We start from the raw sequence: 21,980 nt of genomic DNA, 5'->3' as shown, positions 1-21,980 counted from the left end.
GAAGGCCCCCCTAGGACTGAGACTGAGACCCTTCAAATTCTATCCCAGGGGTGCTGGCCTGACTGGAGCGGGATGTCTGCCATGGGAAGCGGGATGTTTCCCATAGGAACCAGTCCTGAAACAACGGGCCCCGCTCACTGCTGGCACCGGTTTGTGCTGTTCAGAACTGGACTGTCTGTGCCTGTTCCCAATGGATTTATTCTCCACTGTGCCCTCCATGTGCCGTCCTGCTCCCCTCCGGCGGTAGATTATAAAAGAGTCCTGAGGTAACCAAAGGCTTTGAGACTCTCCCTGACGTGACCAGATGGATCTATTGGTCGGACCACGAGGATTTCATCTCCCTGTTGGTAGCTATTCCCCCCTCCTTTTCTCTGTCTCTCTGTCCTTTATCTCCTTTCTAATCCTTGTGTTGCATCTGCTGTGGACACTCACTAAAAGGTGCATGTGTTTTGGTTAATACTGAAGGTCCCCTGCAGTGTGTCTTTGCACCCTGAGATCAGTGAAACGAACCATCGTGACCCCCCTTGTACCAGGGGATGGTGACACGGCCTGATGGGGTTGCTGCCCACAGCGTGTGAACGTGATCTTCTTGGTGGCGATTGCACTGCTTCACCTGCTCTTGCTTTCTGGTGTCCCTATTCCAGAATTGCCTGTGCCACCTGCCTTTCTTATATTGCGGTTCTCTGCAGTTCCTTCAATAGTCAGCCCTTCCTAAGTTCACTCTTGGAATAGGAGATCATCACCTCCTTATCATAGTGAGTGCACTTGAATGCACTTGAATGCATTTTGCCTGCATTCCAAATTTCGTCCCTGTTTCTGATTTACTGTGGAATCTCTGTTTGTATTTTCTACCTCTGTCAAGGCGGGGATTTTAGGTACTTGAGATGATATTCGGCGTTCAGATGCAGGTGGTTTTTGTTTCTCATCAGTGACGCAGCCTCACAAGCATGAGTTCTGCAGCCTTTCATCTAAGGCACAAAATGGCTCACTGTCTCTTGTTACAAGGCCTGGATGGTACCAAGGAGACCATGGTGATACTGGGAGTCCAAGGAGACCATGGTGACACCATGGACACTCATGGAACCATGGGCATTGTGACACAGCAGGGCTTCATGGAACTGAGGAGTCAATTGGGACTCTACCAAACCTCATGGAACCAAGGGCCCATTGTGACACTGAAGAACTTCTGGGAACCAAGAGTCTCTTGTGACACAGGGGATACTCATGAAACCATGGAGACCATTTTGAAACTTCAAGGCTTGTTGGAACCAAAGGGTCATTCTGGCACTTCTGAGCCTTTGAACCAAAGGGACCACAGTGACACAGTGGGGCTCTGTGGAACCAAGAGGCGGTGGTGACATTGTGGAGTGTCATTGAACCAACTGTCCACGGTGACACTGCAGGGCCTGATGGAATCATGGACACCATTGTGACACTACAGGGCATCATGGAAGCAAGGGGCCATTGTCACACTCTGGGGCCTCTTGGGATCGAAGGGCAGTTGTGATACCATGGAAATTATGGCAACTGTGGCACCATGAAACCAAGGAGACCATTGTGACACTACAGAGCCCATGGACCTAAGGATTCATGAAACAGTGCAGGACACATGGAACCGAGGGGCCATTGTGAAGCTGTAGAACCAAAAGAGCTCATTGTGACACTCTGGGCCCCCATGGATCCAAAGGTCCATTTTGACATTGCAGGGCCCCATGGAATCCTGGAGACCACTGTGAAACTTTGGGGCCTTGTTGAATGAAGTGTCCCTGCAGGGCCTGATGGAACCAATGAGACCCCATAGAACCAAGGGTCCATTGTGACCCTGTGGTACCAAGGTGTCGTGGCTTGACCCAGGCCAAATGCCAGGCATCCATGTGGGCTGCTCACTCACTCCCCTCTGCAGCTGGAAAAAGAAAATTTAATAAAGGGTTCATGGGTTGAGATAAGGACTGGAGGAGATCACTCATCAAATACTGTCCTGGAAAGACAGGCTTAGCTTAGAGATGTGAAATTCATTTATTACTAACAAAATCAGAGCATGAAAAGGGGAAATAAAATAAGCCCCTCACCTCCCTCCTTCCATCTCTACCTCCCACCCCAGCAGTGCAGGGAGACAGGGAATGGGGGTTATGGTCAGTTCATCACCCATGGCTTCTGCCCCTGCTCAGGGAGAGGAGTGGTTCCCCTGCTGCACCGTGGGTCCCTCCCAAGGGAGACAGTTCTGCAGGAGCTTCTCCCATGTGTGTCCATTTCAGGGGCAGCAGCCCTCTGCAAACTGCTGCAGTGTGAGTCCATGCCAGGGACAACAGTCCTTCCCAAACTGCTGCAGCATGGGTCACTCCTCCAGGGGGGGCATTCCTCCAGGGACAGGCTGCTCCAGCCTGGGAGCAGGACCCCTCTCTCCATGGCTCTCCTGCAGGGTGCCTGGGTCTCCAGGGCCTGGAGCACCTCCTGCCCCTCCTTCTGCATTCACCTTGATGTCTGCAGGGTTGTTCTTCTCACATGTTCTCCTTGTGCTCTCCTCTGGCTGGAGTTAAAACTGCGCCACAATCTCTATTTTGATTTCTTTTCCAATCTGTTATCACAGAGCCATTGCCACCATTTGTAACTGGCCCAGGCTTTGCCAGCAGCAGGTCCATCTTTGAAGCCACCAGGAATTGGCTGTGCCAGACACGGTGGAAGCTTCCAGCAGCTTCTCACAGGAGCCGTCCCTGTGCCCCCTGTGAAATACAAAGCTGTGTTTCGTATCAGGTACATACAGGCAACATGGTATTTGTGATTGTAATATGTGTGGAAACCGACCATGGGACAGTTATAAAGACAAATTCTAATAATTTCTGAGGAGGTAAGGCATGGAACAAGGCCTTTGAACCTATCTTTTGTTTGTAATTAACCTTTATAAGTCTTAAGTTGGTTTAGGAACATTCGAATTAAAGTGTTAAGGATGTTGCTTTTTGACAGGAACTTTCTGCTTGTAGCTAAGCCTTAAAGAGTTTTGCAATAACCTTTTAAAGTATAATTTTGGAATATTGCTTGTAGTAAGGATTTTTGAAACTATAGCTTTAGAATATATAAAAGGAAGCATGCTTATCTCACACCTTAACAAAACTGTGAAAAGCAGTCTAAGAAAGGAAGATGAACATCAACTGAAGGATTTATAGTTTTGACCAAGGGAAGCTGAACATCACTGTTATGAGGTTTATAGTCCTTGCAATTAAAAGGTGGACCCACATCTGGATTCTGGACCACACCATCTGGGAGATTTCTTTGTTCTTTCAGAAACCAAACCACCACCATCTGGGGATACTCCTTTCTGGGATACATCCTGAGAAAAACTAAATCAAAATAGGTATGAAATTGTGACATAAAAATTGGAAATAGAAACTGCTGAGAAAGCTGATGAGCACCCCTACAAATACCTGTAAGCCTCAACTATTGGAGTGCAGTTGGAGGGAAAACTTCCCCCACTGTACCCAGCATTGTATTGCTCATACTTTACCATAGTAATTAATGACTTGATTGCTGCTTGAATATGGGCCTAGTCAAGCTTCTCATTTATAACACCCCTGTGGTGGGAGCTGGGAGAGAAGAAGGGGACGCTGGCCAGTCCCTCAGGGAAGGTGCGGCTCATTTGCTGACAGCCGGTGCCTCCCAGCTGAAAACTTTCAGACTCAGTGTTTTTCTGGGACACAACATTTTTCACAGGCTGATCCACGTTTGGTCAGGGGCTTCTTGCTGGGATTTGGGGTGCCTGACTCCCCTTACGTGCACCAGTGGCGTGGGGGATGTGGCTCCCAGAGGCACTGCCTCTGGCCACAAGCCCGGAGGGAGTGAGGGTTGTGCTGAGGAGCAGAAAGCGGGAACACTGGAATTTGAATCACGGGGTGGGGGTGTTGGAGAGCGAGCATCGCTGACTTTTTCGGGGAAAGAAGACCCGCAGAGCCGGGATGGAGATGCCTGGGAAAGCTTCTCCTTCCCAGCTGCCGGCGTGCACTGGTGGTTCTGGGGGGAGAGGGAAAAAGCATTCGGTCACTCCTGCTGCCAAGGCACTGGCAGCACGGTGGGGGTGGGCTGTGAGAACAAAGACCCTGCCCTGCAGGCCAGGTCTGGGCTGTTTGGCCTGCCCACCGCTGGGTTTTGAGGCTGTGATCCCACTACCTGGTCCGGGGCACCGTTCTGTGGGCCAGGTCTGGGGTCCTTGGTCTGCCCACCCAGACTGGGGCCAGGGATTCTGTCCCACCCAGTGGTGCAGGTCCAAAAAACCCTCTGCTGCTGCTGCTGCTGCTGCTGCTGCTGCTGCTGATCTTTCTGGGGAAAAAAAATAAAAAAGATGAACAGAGCTACCAGCTCAAAGTACTGGAAAGCCACGAGTCAGACTCAGCCCAAGTGATTCAATTAAGGACAGTGGCCAAGGCATTCCAGAAATTTTCTCAATATTGTTTGATAATTATCAATGGATTTTTTTAAATAGTTATTAGTGATTTTTCTTTAGCAGTTCTTTGTTTCAGGATTCTGCAAGTCTGTTTCAGGACCAAAAGGGACCTGCAGGGATGTCAATGATCAACACCTTCAGTGACTGGGATTGTACTGGGATGCTACAGGGATCATACTGGGAGCAGCTGGGCCCATGCCGGGGCAGACTGCGATCACACTGAGGAAGGCTGGGATCATACTGGGATGGAGTTAGAGCCTGCAGGGGGCAATTGAGACCATACTAGGGACAGATGGGATATACTGGGAGTGACTGGGATCATTCTGAGGGTGACCAGGAGCAGCTCTGAGCAACTGGGATCATTCAAGGAGCAACTGGGAGGAACTGGGAGTGACTGGGTGCGTGCTGGGGTGATTGGAAGCCACTGGGCTTATACTGGGATGAACTGGTATCATGCTGGAGGTGACTGGGATCATACTGGCGGTGAGTGCAACTACACTGAGGCTGACTGGGAGGGGTTGTGAGCAAATGGGATCAGGCTGGAAGGAACTGGGAGTTACTGGGAATGTGCTGGAAGGAACTGGGGTACACTGGGAGAGACTGGGAGTGACTGGAACAAAAGTGAGGGTGAAAGGGAACAACTGGAACCATGTGGGGCACCATGTGGTTCATACTGGCAGGGACTGGGAGCACACTGGGATCATCTCTGGATCATATTGGGAGGGACTGGACTAACACTGGGAGTGTCTGAGAGTGACTGGGAACACACCCTGCAAATCATTCCCCAGCCTGGGGGGGTCTGGGAACAACTGGGAGCAAGTAGCATCGTACTGGGAGTGACTGGGTTGATATAGCTGGAGGCAACTGGGACTCTACTGGGAGTGATTGGAAGTTATGGGATTATACTGGGACCATACTGGGAGTGCTGGCATGTGACAAATGTTTTGCGGAGAAAAGAAGAAACCTCACAACTTGTAAAAGTTGTAAAGCCCGGTATGCTTTATTACGACGCGCGCCGGACGCAAGACTCCCCAAAAGGGCATGCGTGCCCCTGGAGACTCCGAGTCCCCTTTTTATCCCCCCTTCCAAATGCATATGCATACAGTTTCAAATTAAGTTCATACATATTCATTCCACATGACACTTAGCACTAATTCTTCTTTATCGGAGGAATTCCTAGGTCGGGGGCAGATTGACCTCGTGGTTTTTCTGTTTTTCTTTCTCTGTCTCCTTGCTGTCTCTGGAACGCGGCCTCTCCTTCAGCTTTAGCTCCACAGACCCTTCACCTCTCCCAGACACTTTACCTAGTTCAGGATGGATATTCTGTCTCATTCCCCCCTTTCCTAGGAAATAAGTAAATTCTTTTACTTAAGGAAAATTTCTACGACAATAAGTGTCTTTTAGCGCTTTACCATGTACATTTGACAAAGAGGTTAGTACAGCTATTCGTTGTAGCATTCTCCAGTTCCAAATTAACAATGTAATAGATAATCCTAAGCTTATCTCAACTAATATTAGTAAAACTAGAATAGGGTGGCACAACTTATCAAAGGTTCCATTTGCAGTTGGTGATCACCCAAAGATCACATCTCACCAGTGATTATCCGTATTTTATTCTTTGTAGAACTCTGGTTATTTCTTTTGTACCATGTTGGACAGTAATTAAGGTTTTCTTTCCACTTTCTCGGATTTCTTTCAAGACTTCTAATAGGTCTTGGTGCTTAATTAATTGTTTTACTAATGTAAGGTTCGCCCCGATAGGGGTAGGTGGTAGTCTGTGATACATTGTGTAATTGGCTGTAATCAGCTGGTGGGATGTTACTGGTACCAAATACGAAAAATCACACCCAATAATCTTAACAAAATTACAAATACAAATACAGAGATTAGAATGGTTTCTACTAGACAGAATAACATCATTGCTATTAATTTGTACAGCAGCACAAGCAGTTCTCAAACGTACACCCTTTTCCAGTATATACGAGCACAGTTTTCTGGTCAGTGACTGGATGAATTTCAAAGTGGCAGATACTCTGTTCAGTGTCCAAACACATCCTGGGCATTAGCAGTATTGCTTTCACAAATGAATCCCATTTGTTCTCTAGTAATGCAGGATTCTAAGTTTACTACCTGCCACTTTTCATTCATCTTTTCGTGCCCACACTCTATGTTCTGAAGGATAGAGTGTTGTTTCTTCATGGTTTAATCTTAGGGCAATGATGGGATGGATAACATAAACAGTGGCATTACATATGGTAAGCACAAAGGCAGTGGCCACATTAGAAATAGGATCATAGGTGAAATTCACCATAGTCCACCAGGATTAAAACTTCCTTTCAAAATCAATTGCATTATCCCATTCAATTTTCTGAATTTCAGCTGGAAAATTACCTTCACCCCTTTCCTATATGATCAGAGCTGCTGTTGCTTGTATCCATAACTGTGCTTGTATACAACTGAAAGCTAAAGACACATTATCTTGAACTATACTAAGTGCTTCTACTATCAATTTGTGGTCTTGGTCTCCGGCCTGTTCATTCTTCTTTACTTTGGCAGTACTTTTGAAATCTGTCACTGGCTAGTTCCTAATGCCAGTAGAGATTACTATAAAGGCTGCTTCATTTTTGTTAGGCTACCTGCTGCAGCAGCCAGTTTATTCATCAGTATTTCTGAATCAATTCTATTTAAAACTCCTAATCTTGTCCCTAATATGCCAGTTAGATGTTTGTTATGGGGAACAGGAACTGCTTTCTGTCCATGATCATCCCTCCCTGCCAGAGGGATGTGCTGGGCTCCTACTACAAATTCAGACACACTTCACAAGTGTATCTGACAGAGGTTTAGGTCATACTTGAGACAGATGTTTGTTCTGAAATGTAGAGACTTCAGGGAATCTAACTTCTCTCTCTCCCTCCAAAGCACCTGATTTCCCAGATGTGTGGCAAGCAGGAATGTCTCTCCTGGTCACCCACCTTGCCCTTAGCTAAGATCAAGCTGTGGACTGTGTTCAGGGCAGAAAATAATGGAGGGGAAATCTTGAGAGAAGATCCTAAATTCATTGCCTACAGGCTGTATCAGGGTGAAATTACACCAACTGTCTGATTCACTTAGGTTATCACAGACTTCCTGGTGTTCATATACACCAGGGGAGGTTCAGACACTAATTACATCTGGTCTCTCATAAGCCATCCTTTTGATGACTAAGCACTTTACTTTGATTTCTTCGCTTCAGATTCCTTGAAGTGTTCACAGCTCCTGTTCTTGCTATTCTTACTCCTCACATACTTGATTCTCGTGGATTACTACAGTAGATATGTTTAATATAAACCTTCTTTATCTCAGAAGGTTTTCCTATGGATCCAGTATACTGATTAAATGCCAGGGACCAAGGCCATTCAGCATTGCTTTGGGTAGAGGTACTCTCTAGTTCTAAAACTTCAGTTATAATTCCATACAAAACAATTCTGTACACTAAAGTATGAGCTACTCCCGACCGCAATATACTCATTTTGCCCGAATAAGTTTTAGTCTCAGTTCATTGTCTCCTGGTGTCACTCCTGAAGGGGCTTCTGGGCCTTCTTCACCCGAGAGTGATGGATCCAGCATTCTGCTCCTTGATTTTGATTGCAGTGAAGGTGGTGAGAGGTACTTGCAGTGGTCTCTCCCACTGTGGTTCCGAAGTCTTCTCTGTAAGAGACTTAACATATACATCAACCCCAGGCTATCTAACTCCCTGCTCCGAGTTCCAGCCACAAGTTCCTCAATTACTCTGAGCTGTTTGCTTAATGCCACCATGTAAGTGGACATTCTGGACATTCCGCTTGTATTCTATTGTCTTCTATAAGGCATTCCAAAAGGATTCAGCATTCCTTTAGCTCAAAAGGTTTAGTTTGAATTTGCAAGTGCTAGTGGAAGAGCTTCTTGCCCCAGTTTTATGATTTGCTGCTTAATCAAATGATTCATTCTCTCCCCCTGGCCGCTTGATTGGGGCAGTATGGGGTGTGAAGTTCTTAATCTATGCCCAGATGGCTACTAATATGTTGCACTATTTTGGAAATGAAAGGTGATTCTTTATCTGAGGATATTGTGGCTGGAACTCTGAAGCGTGGTATTATCTCTTGTAAAAATGATCTGGTCACCTCTTGAGCTTTGACAGTTCTGGTGGGGAATGTTTCTGGCCACCCTGAAAATGTATCTATTAATACCAGTAAATACTGATACCCCCCTTTCCTTGGGAGTTCTGAAAAGTTGATTTGCCACTGCTGTACAGGCCCATGGCCTCTCCCAGTCTGACCGAGTTTTAGCCCGGGGGTATTTTGAGGTTAGTCTGGAGGCAAGGATCACATTATCAGCTCACCTGAGTGATAGTGGCATATAGATTAATATTAAGCCTAACATCTTTATATTATTTGCCTCCAGAGTAACCTTTCTCATTTGAGAATATTTAGCAAATTGAGCGAATTGTACAAAAGCTTTTAGGTACACATAGTACACATGTTACTTTAAAGGTTTGCAAAAGTATGCCTTCTCAGACTGGCCAGTTGTTCATTCCCCACACTACAACATAAACATTCTCCACAGGTACTAAAGCTTTATTTAAAACTGAACACATGACCCTTGTGCCGACAAAAATTCTTCCCTTTTGGGAAGGTTACCTTTACCCCTCCTCCCTTACCTTGGGAGGAAGCCTTTACAAATCATATGTACTCATTTTGCGAACTGTGATTGCTTCGCATTTCAGCGTGATAATCCTTGCCTGATTTCATACGTTGCTATCTTATGCTGCATGCTGAACAACATGTTTGATTTGCTTTCTCTTTGCCTTGTTTTCCTTTTCAGGGGCCAAGACCAGAGAGCAGTCTGATCTCACAGTCTCTTTGTCATTCTGGGTGATTTTTTAAAACAAAAGACATTTCAGCATACAAAAACTATCCCATTTATCTTCCTATTATAAAACAGTACTAACAGCAATGAAGCACTATAAATCTTTTTATTTTCTGAGCTGCTCTTACTGGCAACCTCCTCCCAGTGAGCCCCTCCCAAAAGGGGCTAATTTAGGAACCTGTTTGCTCTGGTCAGTTCTCATTATTTATTTCTCCTTGCCCTATCTCGCTTCCACTCAAACCTTTTACAGACCTTCACAGTAGTTTCTCAGTTTTCCTCCTATACACACAGCTCCAGGTGGCAGGTATCAGATGTGATTCCCACACACAAGCTCTAAGACCTTAGGTTCTGAATCTGTTTGACCAGAAACCTCTAATTTACACTCGGGGCATGTGCCCTGACACTTATTAGAACAGCAAAACAGCAATACCAGTGTTTCTCATAAACACCGCACTGCAATAGTACCTGCACATCCAGCTCTTGCCCACAGGCCATTCCTGTGTTCCCTGGGGAGACAGGGCAGCCAGAGCTGTCCCTGTGCCCAGGGGACAGCCACTGTCACCTGACATAGCCTGCTAGCCTCTTGATGCACCAAAGGCTCCCCGAAATTGCTCACAAAGGCAGGCTATTCTGTTTGTTACAGAGAACTTTAAATCCTTTCAGCGGATTGTTTCCAGTAAAGACTTACTGCAGTACCAACCGAAGTCTCATAAATCTCATAAGTCTCATTAACTAATTCATCTCATTCATCCCTTCTATATAAACTCTGTTTTACAAAATATCAGTCTTTTCTAGTTCTCTTCTTGCACAATTTAATTAAGCACTGTGTCTACTTACACTTGTTTTGCTGCTTTGCAAAAGGGCTGTGCTAGTCACAGCCGAAACTCTGATATACCTGCAGACACAGACACAGACACACGCACCCCCCCCCTCCCCGCCTTATCTCAAATTCACTAGAGCCAAGGCTTGAATTGCTGTGAGGGGGAGAATTCTTGGAATTCCTTTAACTCGCTTTATCGAAGTTAAACATAAATCACCGTACTATAGGTCTCCTATGTAAAATGCTACTCTTGTTGCAACAAAATCTTAAAATCTCCACAAACACCACTATACAGTCTGAGAATCAAATTACCACAATGCAGCGGAAGAAAATCACCACACAAAATCACTGGGAAAGGGCATATTTCTCAAAGTGCTCACTTTTCTCAACACAACACAGCACACCATAATTCGGCATTTACTCAAATCAATTTTTCCTGGACACAATCAAAATAACAGCACACAGTCTAGAGATCAAGTCCAAACATCCAAGGCAAAGGAACTCTCTGAGCTCATACTCACGATTAAAATGTACCAAATCTACACAAATCACTACATTCAAACATGATAAATACCATCACTGACATTCCTCCACTCGCTTCTCCGTGGGGCACTTCTCTCCCTGCCCCCGCAGCCTGCTGCAGCCGGCGCCTCTGGCCTCACTCGGCTGCTTCAAACACGGGGAGTAATGACCCCCCCTCCCCCGCACTGTAGGGCACTGTAGATTTACTCTCTTTTATACACCATCATACACTTATCACCTGCACGATCACAAATACAGTGCACTTGCCACACACATTAACTATACAGCAACACAGTGTCCGGACATCACTCACACACACAAACAAAACACACACGGGCTCACCAGTTCTGCTCTATCAGAACTATGAATCCCCAATACACACATACACGGGTTCACCCGGCTTACCCCCAAAGCCGCTAGCGGTCTGCTCTATCAGAACGATGAACCCCGTCTCTAATACAGCTGCTCTATCAGCTCAACCCCGTCTCTAATACAGCTGCTCTATCAGCTGAACCCATGAACCCAGACATCTCTGGGTGGTTTACTCCCTTTCTCTCCTTCCTCGCCCCTGGGGCCCCTCAGTACCTACCGTATCTTCCTCCGCAGGCCAGCGGGTCATTGTCTGTCCTCGCAGGTGGCAAGTTGAGACAAGCGAAGCCCCACCAGGAAAAAAATCCTGGGGCGTGCCTTGGAGGTCCGTCTATCCCCCCTGCCCCTGCGGGGACAGAGAACTCCTGGCTTGGCTCGCCAAAATGTTTTGCGGAGAAAAGAAGAAACCTCACAACTTTGTAAAAGTTGTAAAGCTCAGTATGTTTATTTACGGCGCCGGACGCACACAGAGAAAAATTCTCTTCAAAAGGCATGTGTACCCCTGAAGATTTCAGACCTCCTTTTATCCCCCTTCCAAATGCATATGCATACAGTTTCACAATAAGTTCATACATATTCATCTTGCATGACATTTAGCACCAGTTCTTCTTTATCAAAGGAATTTCTAGGTCGGGGCAAATTGACCTCATGGTCTTTTCTGTTTTTCTTTCTCTGTCTCCTTGCTGTCTTGGCATGGGAGTTTTTCCTTCAGCTTTGGCCGTTTGACTTTTCACCGTTGTCAGACACTTCACCTAATTCAGGACGGATTCCTACTCTGTCTAACCCCACCCCACCATTTCTCCCATCCCAGCCCTGGCACTCAGAGCAGCCTTGTGCAAATCTGAACTCCCTCCAGCCCAGGCTGCACCTGCAGCTTTCAGCTCCTTGGCTCCTACTCCCACCTGCTTTCCTTGGAGAAGGAGCTGCCCGAGAAACAGCGGGATGTTCATTTCTTGTCAGCCAACAAAGCCAAGGGAAGACACAGCTCCATCAAATGCAAAAGTCATTATCTTCCCTGGCTCTGCCCTGCCCCTGATCCCCACAGCCTGTCCTGTTTCCTTCATCCCTGCATTGCCAGGGACTTTCTGGGACAAGGGAGCTCGGCTCTGTGCATGGAGGGAGGTGCCAGTGCAGCCAATGGAGTGGGAACCGCAACTCATCAGTTCTGTGTCCTTTGGGGGTCAGGAACTGGTGAGACTCAGAGGCACAGAAACTTTCTCTTCATGGTCAACAGACCACAGTTGAACAGGACACAATTTAATACAAGCACACAATTACAAACTCTTCCCTGAGCTATGAACAATGTCTCAACTGCCTCTGATGAGTGCACCCTCCACAAGAGATTCCCATACTAAAATTAATTTCAGATGAACATGGTTCTGTGATAGATAAAAAAACCACAATTCAGTCCTTGTATCAGGATGCTCATCCTGGAGTGGGGGCAAAACAGCTCCAACAATTCCTGATTTGCAAAGCTGCCAGTGGTGGATGGAGAAGGGAAGTCAGGCTGCTCTTGGTGTTGAGGAAATGCTGAAACCAGCCTGACTCATTTAATTTCCTCCTGTCCTGGCTGATCTCTCCTCTTTCCCCTCCCACCCATTGGCTTTTGTCTCCCACCATCCCCCTGGTGAAGAGCCTGGCTCTGTGTTCTCCATCCCCTCCTCACTGGCACTGCCAGGCTGGGATGAGGAGCCCCTCAGACTTCCCTGCTCCAGGCTGGACCATCCCAGCTCCCTCAGCCTCTGTTCACAGCCCAAGGGCCCCAGCCCCACCTTGGAGGCCCTTCCCAGACCCTGCTCCAGCTGCCAGACATCTTTCCTGCCCTGGGCAACACCAACCAGGCCACAGGGACCTGGATAATCCCTGTCCTTGATGTCCTGGTCACACAGCCCTGGCCCCTTGTCCCCTGTCAGGCTCTGGGGTGGATCCTGTGGAACATCCTTTGGTGGAGGCTGTGGCTCCAGGTGGGCCGGGGGTATCCCGGGGGACAGGGACCCTGCTGGGCATGAACAGCATTGGACTTGTTGGGAGAAACTGTGAGGGGGAGCTGGGGCAGAGTGACCAACCCAGTGACCTGACACAGCCCTGCTGGGATGTCACACAGCTGGTCTCTGATGTCACAGCCAAATCTGTGATGTCACAGCCAAATCTGTGATGTCACAGCCCATTCTCCAATGTCACAAAGCTGATCTCTGATGGTGTGTCACTGCAGGTCACAGCCAGCTCTGTGATGTCACAGTCTGCTCTGTGATGTCAGACCTCTGCCCTCTGATGTCACAGATGGCTCTGTGATGACACAGAGGCAGTATATGTCGTCATAGCTGCTCAAACACCTCACATAACCCGCTCTGTGATGTCATAGCCCACTTTGTGACCTCATGTTACCAGATGATAAATTGTCTCCACCAGCAGAGCTAACATCTGGAGCTTGTTCTCCAAAACCCCAGGCCTATGGAAACCACACAATGCCCATTGATGAGAAGGGGAACTGGAAGTTCACCATCCTCAGTGTCCTGCCAGCTCAGCCAGGCCCACTGGAACATTGGGGTCCACAACCACCAGGGACCACCAGAGGGACTCCAGGAGAGAAGAACGCATGCAAAAAGGGGAGGAGAAATGTGCTAATGATTTTGGGGAAATGATTATCATATGTGTGTTTAGTCAGGGAAAATCAACGAATATGTGTGCAATATATAGAAAATTAACAGAAACTTTCCTGTGCTCAGCAAGCACGGCTTTGGAAGGAGCTATCCCCCGTGCATCCAGCTGAATAAAGAATGCTGCTTCTTAATGCTGCATTGGGGTTAAGGAGTTTTCTGTTTTACAGAATTTTTGATGACACCCTCACTGCCAAGGAAAGCTCTCTCTGCTGCTGTTCACAAACAGAGAAGGGCTGGTGGCAGATGTAGGGCTCGGAGGCAGCCTGGGGCACATTAACCATGAAATAATGAAGTTTTCATAGTTCTGTGAAAGAAGGAGGGGCAGCAACAAAACTTCTGCACTGGAATTAGGAAGGGCAGACTTTGGCCTATTTAGGATGTAGTTTTGGGGAGTACCACATCATGTACTGATTCTTTTAAGGGAAACAGGCCTTAAAAACAAAGGGGTCCAGGAAGGATGTACACATTTCAAGATAGTAATCTTAAGAGGGAAGGAGAAGCCCTTCCCAGTGGGCCAAAAGATGAGCTATTGAGGAAAATTACTGTCCTGGCTGCCCATAGAGCTTTTGCAGGGATTCAAGGGAAAGAATAAGATGCATCAACTTTGGAGAGAAGGTCAATCAACTTAGGAAGTATTTAAGAATGTTGTTAGGCCATGCAGAAAAAAAAGTTGAGGTGTGAAAGCTAAAATTGAGCTTAACCTGACCACTTCTGTGAAAAATGATAGAAAATATTTCTACTAATAAATTTACAGCCAAACATGAGATAAGAATCTCTACTCTTCATTGGATGCAGTGGAGAATATAGAAACTAAAGATAAGGAAAAGACTGAGCTGCTTAATACAATGTTTGTCACAATTTTTAATATTAGGACAGGTTGCCCTTAGGACAGGTGTTCTCCACCAGGCGCTGATGGCCTTTGTGCTCCCTCAGGTTCATGTCCCCACACCAACAGCATGGGGGTGCTCCCCCTGCTCTGTGCAGTGCAAACAGGGGCTGCTGAGCCAGTGCTGCCGTGTCTGTGCCTGCAAGGATGGGGCACCTGTGTGAGCTGGGGGAGAGGCCAGGGCTGCAGAGGGGGGATGTTGTTGGCAGCTCCATCAGGACACTCTGGGACACCGCCCTGGGCTGTCCAGCACACTGGGGATGGATCAGCCTCTGCTCTGCTGCTCCTTCCCATCTGCCCCAGGGCCCTTGCAGAGCCCCAGCCATGCTGTTTGCCCCCAGCCTACCCACAGCCAGCCTGGGGCTGCCCATGGGGGTTTCTGTGCTCAGCACTGGCCTGGGTGTGTTCTTGAGAGAGCCTGGGCAAGGAGCCTGGAGTCCCCAGGCCCTGGGCTGAGGCGTCAGCGCTGCCCCAGCAGTGCCCATGGCCTGTCCCTGCTGCAGCCCCGGCACTGCCACCCCCAGGGCTGTGCCCGGCCCCGAGAGCACTCAGGCCCTGCAGAAACACCAGGGCCACGAGGGCAGCAAGGCAGGGCCACAGCAGCAGCACTGGCAACACCAAGTGCTGCTGCTGCTGGGCACAGCTGCTGGGCCAGCACTGATCTGCCCCCAGCTCTGCACACAGACATTGCTGCTGCAGCTCCAGGGAAGGCAACAAAAGGGCATCTCTGCAGAAAACTTTGCTGGGAGGTCCTTTAATTCATTTAAAGGCACTGAGAGCAATGCCCCTCATAGACACAGTCTGTGACCATAGGGAAGGTGGAGAGAAACAAAATGAGATATGGCACAAACAATTACATTTCTTTTTTGTCTATATTAAAAAATTAGAAGAAAAAACATACAATAAAAACAACAAAAATTATCAAAATTGACTTTTATTACAAGTGATTGGAAGAAACTGAACAGCAGTTTAATGTTTCTGTAACCATCCAGTCCTCAGTCTCCACACTGCAGCTTTGAGCTCCTGGTTCCTCAGGCTGTAGATGAGGGGGTTCAGGGCTGGAGGCACCACCGAGTACAGAACTGACAGGGCCAGATCCAGGGATGGGGAGGAAATGGAGGGGGGCTTCAGGTAGGCAAACGCTGCAGTGCTGATGAACAGGGAGACCACGACCAGGTGAGGGAGACAGGTGGAAAAGGCTTTGTGCCGTCCCTGCTCAGAGGGGATCCTCAGGACAGCACTGAAGATCTGCACATAGGAGAAAACAATGAACACAAAACAACCAAATGCAGAACATATGGACAACACAATAAGTACAAGTTCCTTGAGGTTTGACTGTGAGCAGGAGAGCTTGAGGATCTGGGGCACCTCACAGAAGAACTGGCCAAGGGCATTGCCATGACACAGGGGCAGGGAAAATGTATTGGCTGTGTGCATGAGAGCATTGAGAAAGCCACTGGCCCAGGCAGCTGCTGCCATGTGGGCACAAGCTCTGCTGCCCAGGAGGGTCCCGTAGTGCAGGGGTTTGCAGATGGACACGTAGCGGTCGTAGCACATGACGGTCAGGAGGAAAAACTCTGCTGAGATGAAGAACAGAAAAAAAAAGAGCTGAGCAGCACATCCTGTGTAGGAGATGTCCCTGGTGTCCCAGAGGGAATTGTGCATGGCTTTGGGGACAGTGGTGCAGATGGAGCCCAGGTCGCTGAGGGCCAGGTTGAGCAGGAAGAAGAACATGGGCGTGTGCAGGTGGTGGCCGCAGGCTACGGCGCTGATGATGAGGCCGTTGCCCAGGAGGGCAGCCAGGGAGATGCCCAGCAAGAGGCAGAAGTGCAGGAGCTGCAGCTGCCGCGTGTCTGCCAATGCCAGCAGGAGGAAGTGCCTGATGGAGCTGCTGTTGGACATTTCTGCTGTCCTTGCATGGGGTTCTGTAAGAAAAGTAATCATGGAATAGCTGTGTTTGGAGAGGACTTCAAATATCCCAGCACAGCCTGGGGGCACTTTCCCCCCACTGCCTGCTCCGGGCTCTGCTGCCTGGAGCTGTCCCTGCCAGCAGCTGCTTCCCTGTGCCCAGGGCTGGGCCCTGCCAGTGCTGCCAGAGCCCAGCCCAGCCCTGGGGGCTCAGCTCTGCCCTGCAGACCCCTCCCAGCTCTGGCACTGCCCAGGGACAGCTCTGGCTCTGCAGGCACCATCACAGCAACCCAGAGTTGGCTAGAAATGTGACACTGATGCTGCTACTAAAGGCCCCTGTGCTGATATCTGTCAGTGCCTGGTTTAGCAAGATCTCAGAGAATGTTTTTTATTTTTCTCAGCCTGAAATGAGAGATGAATGTCTGTGTGCAGTTTCCATCCCAGCAACCTAGGACAGTAGAACATAAACGCAATTTATCCCCTTTTACGCAGCCCCTTCTCTGCTGTGCTCCCTGTATAATCTAATTTCTGCAGTTCAATGCCATGCTGGAAGCACTCCTAAAAAAATGCAGCATCCCTACCACACAAGGAGAACACTTCCAAGCCTTACCAGCTGTCTCCTCCCACCCAGATCTTGTCCCTGAACACTGGGAGCAGCTGCCAGGGCTGGCTGAGAGCTGTCCCTGGCAGGCAGCAGAGTCCCTGCCCCAGCACAGCGCCCTGGGCTGCAGGACCCTGCTCTGCACGACAGCCCTGGGCACCCCTGGCTGCTCTGCACTAGAGACAATCAGAGAATGTACTCACAGGGTCTGCAGGCATTGGGATGTTCCAGCTTTAGGAGATGGCTCCAGGAGCTGCAGCTGCATTGTCCTGCAGCCAGAGATTCCTGTGCCAAGGGCTGGCAGTGATTCTGCCCCAGGCACTTCTCAGCACCTTCTCAGCCCTGACTGATTGAAGCTCTCTGTGCCTCTGTGCTGTGCCCGGGGTGGCTGCAGGCAGTGCCCCAGCCCTGCTGGGCTGGCAGAAGAGCTGCTCATCAAGAGAAATGTGTTTTTGAAGCTCTTCTTGGTTACCAAGAGCTGCCTCTGTGCCAGGAGCCCAGCCCAGCTCAGCAGCACAGACACAGCACAAGGACTTTAATGAGCCTCTGGGGCATTGTGCTCAGGCCCTGAACATCAGTCCCTGAGAGGCAGCTGAAGAAACCACTCCAGAACTCCCAGTCAGAATCCAACTCCAAAGTTTCTCGGACTTTTAATGGGTCCCACTGAGGGACAAAACTGAGAAAGTGTCCCCAGACCCCAGGCAGAGCAGAGAACTGGAGGCAGTGATGACAGGTGGGGACAAAGAGAAGCCAAGTCTTGGTGCCATGGGCCACAGCAGGGTCTGTGCCACGAGGGGCTGTGAGGAGACACCTTGTCCTGAGGCACTGGGGCCTCCTGGCACAGCCCCAGCCAGGCTGGGTGTTGTGGTGTGTTGCAATATCCTGTTTTACCTTCTCCCTTCCCCCTCGCCCCTCGCTGAGTGTGCCCTGTCAATCAGGCTAACATACCAGCAAGGCGTCGTGTGATAGGTGACCCTAGTACCTGGAGACCCTGCCCCTTCACCTGGTTGGTGACTCACCTGTCCCCTCCCCTTCCCCTGTCCTGAGCTTAAAATGTGAATGAGACCATGCGGCCTTATTCTGTTATCAGCAGTAGCCCAGTGCAGACGTATCTGTGCTCATGGAATAAACATCTGGCTACCTTCTAGCAGAATCCGCTCCCTTCTTTTCTTCACCATCGCCAGAAGCTCTCCCCTGAGGAGAACGGAGTCCTGTCTTGTGCCCCGCTGCACTCTGCCGCCAGCCAAGGTATCTTTGAGGTATAACACCGCAGAGCTGCCTGTGGCCCAGCAGCGAAGGTCAGAACTGGCCTAGGCACCATCTAACTGGTTATATTGGGATACATATTCCAATATATTGGCGTCCCTGTGGGTGGCTCGACCCTGAGCCGGAAAACGGACTCGCAGTTCCTCAGAGAAGCTTCTGCCAGCCGTGCATCCAGCTGAAAGGAGCCTGGCTTCAAGACTCCCAGCTAGAGACTTTGGGAATACTCCCAGAAAAAGTTTCGTGGACTGTTCGGCGCCTTTGGAAAGCCCTGCTTCATTGTGGTGAACAGATTTTCCAGAGGAAGAAAAGGGCAGCCTCTCTTGCACCCAGAGAGAGGTCCTTTTCCGGTGGAGACCTGCCTGTACCCAGCCTACAGCTTCCATTTCACGTGAGTATCTCTGCTTTCGGTAGAGCAGAAGCTCAAAAACAGACTCTGCCGCGAGTTCTGTTCCTTTTTTGCCTTTGCATTTTGGCTGCGCAGCCCCACAGACGAGAATTCATAGCGTTCTAGTTTAGCTTTCCTGCTGCGTGTTTCACTGTTTTTTAGAATTCGCGCCGGAGCGGGATCGCTCTCTGCCCTTCCCCCCCGGCTCAGCAGCGTGTTCAGACACGTGTTAGGAGATTTTCTTTCTCTTTCTCTTTGCGGGAGAGGGGGGGGCTCTCTTTCCACGTGGCCGGGGGACCTGCGGGGGTCGGGAGTGCTCTGCACACGCGGCGGCGGGGGGGGGGCGTCCCGGTTTCGGCTGCCACGTGGAGTGGCTGCTGTCTCTGCTCCGCGGGGGTGCTGCATTCCACCGCGGGGGAGGCTTTGTGTCTGCCTCTATTTGGCAGGGCGTGCCCTGCTGCTGCTGCCCGGGAATTTTAAAAGCAGTATATACAGCTGCATTGTGAAGCTTTTGTCTGCTCGTTATCGCTTTCTATCTGTGGTTTTTTTTAGAAATTGGTAGCTGATTTTAGCTTTGTTTTTGGTCAGGCGGGATTAAGTACTTTGCTTTTTAACATGGGTTCCAAACTTAGCATTGTACAAAGGGGAGTGTATTATGATATTGTTAGCATTTTAATCAAGAGTAATGTGAAATTCTCTAAAGGAAAATTGAAACAGTTTATAAGATGGCTTTTTCTGCAATTCCCAAACATTTCCCCTGAAGAAATCCACAATATTCAATTCTTGGATAAAGTTGGGAATGAATTGATAACCTTAGGACAATCTGGCAAATTACCCTCAGCTAAATTTGTGTTCTGGAGTTTGCAAATTCGAACAGCATTGCTCAAACAAAAGGAAATGGAGAAAAAGCCAAATGTAAAGCCATGTGCCTCTGCTCTCCCTGTTCCTCCCTCTCCCTCTAAAACCCCTAAACCTCTTTCCCCAAAAAAATCCCGAGCACGTGTTAGTTTTTCGGAGAGCAGTGATGTCCAAAATGGCCCCCAGTCCCTAGGGGGTCCACAAGATGGTGGGTGCCACGTGGCATCTTCCCAAACCTGGTCTTCTTCTTCCCAAAATCCTCTTAAACATCCCAAAATTCCTGCCCCATCCCCCTCTCCTCCTGTTCCTCGTGACACCTTCCCCCCTCCCCCCGCCTTTCCTGCAGTACCCTCAGCTCCGCCCCTCTACTCCTCCCAGGGGGCGGTTGCTGACGTGATGTCACCAGGTGACCCCGCCCCCTGTTCCCACGGTATCCCCGCCCCCTGCCAGCCCCTTGACCCCGCCCCTTGTTCCCACGGTTTCCCCGCCCCTTGCCGGCTCCCTTTCCCCGCCCCCTCCCCGGGTTCCCACGGTGGGGACACACCCACTGCCTGTCCCCAAACCTGTAGCTGTGATCCCAATGCTTCTGATTCAAGGGATACAGAGCAGGGGACAGCAGACCCAATGCATGGTGCCATGTTGTCGCTAGCTCCTGTTATATTTCAGCCTGCAGCTCAAGCTGGAGCAGCCCCAACTGCTAATTGGAGTTCTTTTGGACGACAATTGATTAAAGAGATCTGTAAATCTCATAAAGAATATGGTACACACAGTCCATATTTCCGTGGCCTTTTAAATTCTGAATTAAGTAGGACTGTTGTGGTTCCACATGATTTAAAACAAATTTTTTCATGTCTCATGACATCCACGGAATTCAAATTATGGGAATCAGCATTGAAACAACTGCTAAAAGATGCTCTCCCAAGCTTACAGGCTGATCCAAACACAGCAAAAGACAACAATGGTAACCCCATTACCCTTGACCACCTCTGTGGTGAGGGTCAATGGTCTTCTCCCTCAGTCCAAGCTGCTGCAATTCCTGCAGAAACACTCGAGAAAGTAAAGGAAGCAGCTGAAAAAGCATTCTTTTCCCTCCAACCTGAGGGGCCTTTTGAGCCCTATAGTAAAATCAAACAACTACCATCAGAGCCTTTTGTGAAATTTGTAGAAAGGCTAACTAGAGCCATTGAAATACAAGTTAAAAAGGAAAATGCAAGAGAAGCAATTTTAGAAGAAATAGCGTTTACAAATGCAAATGAACAGTGTCAAGCGGCAATCCTGAGCCTTCCTATGGAACCTTCCCCTACACTAAAAGATATGCTTCTAGTCTGTAACAGGAAAGTGCCTCTGATGACTGTAGCTGAAGACACCAGACCAAGGCTGCTGCCAAGACCACCTCAGCGTGTTGCTGTTGCCAGCCCTGCACCTTCTCTTTCAGCACAGCAGTACCCTGGGCAGCAGCGGAGACCAGCAATGGTTGAGCCCACTAAACCATGCCTGCTTTGTAATAAGCTAGGGCACTGGAGTAACCAGTGCCCCCTGAAAAGGGAATTTGATGAATTTAAAAATAGCAGGGGAGGAGAACTGCAAGCCCTCCCTGGGGGTCAACAACAAAAAAACGAAGAATAAAGCGCCAGCCTGCCAGGCGTGCAGACATAAAAGGAGCAGGCCAAGAGAATAAGGGTAGCAAAATAAATCAAGCGCACAATAATATTAACATTTGTGTAAGTGAAGCAAGTGCTTCAAAGACCAAGTCTGCTAGTCCACTGTTGAAAGTGAAACAAAATAACCTTTGTTATGATTTAAGTGATTCTGTATTAACCGCATCTTCTGTCAATGAGCCTTACAGGTTGCAGCTGACAGAGTCACTCCACCTGAAGGACACTGACTGGCATATTGTCTCTGTAAATCCTGAACAGAAAGGTACTTGGAACCAAATTCGTTGTAAGTACATCATCACTGGGGACAAAAACACACCACAAGAGATCGAAATTGCTCCGGGACTGACAACATCAGATCCCAAGCAATTTGTTCTCAGCCTGCACTGTTTCCACCCACCCCTGTTTCTTCCTAAGGGACAAATTGTTGCTCAAGCTATCCCTGTGCCATCTTTACCTGAAAATGTTGATAAACAAGGGCCCACAGTCGCCCGGGTCCAAGTTATTGGGACAGATAAACCCAAATTGTGGTGCAATGTCAGTGGGGGTGGGGAGTCTAAACGCATTGAGATGCTTGTAGACACAGGTGCAGACTGCACAGTGATTCCAGTACAAGACTGGCCAGCACACTGGCCTTTACAAAATGTTGCTGGTCACCTTCGAGGTGTAGGAGGTCTGCAATTGGCAAGGCAATCCAAAAGCATTATTCAATTCGAGGGTCCAAACGGACAATT

The 21,980-nt window shown here is 48.8% G+C and overlaps 1 protein-coding gene and 1 long non-coding RNA gene across 3 annotated transcripts in view; both read right to left on the bottom strand.

Moving 5' to 3' along the window:
• LOC141727738 (uncharacterized) overlaps positions 1 to 21,980 on the bottom strand; it is a 667,665-nt gene that overhangs the window by 445,194 nt on the left and 200,491 nt on the right. The gene's annotated exons all lie outside the window — the stretch shown is intronic.
• On the bottom strand, positions 15,543 to 16,475 carry LOC141727742 (olfactory receptor 14J1-like). The gene has a single exon (XM_074534028.1). The coding sequence runs from the start codon at positions 16,473 to 16,475 to the stop codon at positions 15,543 to 15,545; it is 933 nt and encodes a 310-aa protein (XP_074390129.1).

This window comes from Zonotrichia albicollis, unplaced genomic scaffold (assembly GCF_047830755.1).
Source record: "Zonotrichia albicollis isolate bZonAlb1 unplaced genomic scaffold, bZonAlb1.hap1 Scaffold_254, whole genome shotgun sequence".
Classification (NCBI taxonomy): Eukaryota; Metazoa; Chordata; class Aves; order Passeriformes; family Passerellidae; genus Zonotrichia; species Zonotrichia albicollis.
The sequence above is the reverse complement of the archived record's forward strand: the minus strand, read 5'-3'. Positions and strand labels throughout refer to the sequence as shown.

What these genes read in the sequence shown, in the direction of transcription:
- LOC141727742 (XM_074534028.1), bottom strand. Translation starts at nt 16,475, where the DNA reads ATGTCCAACAGCAGCTCCATCAGGCACTTCCTCCTGCTGGCATTGGCA.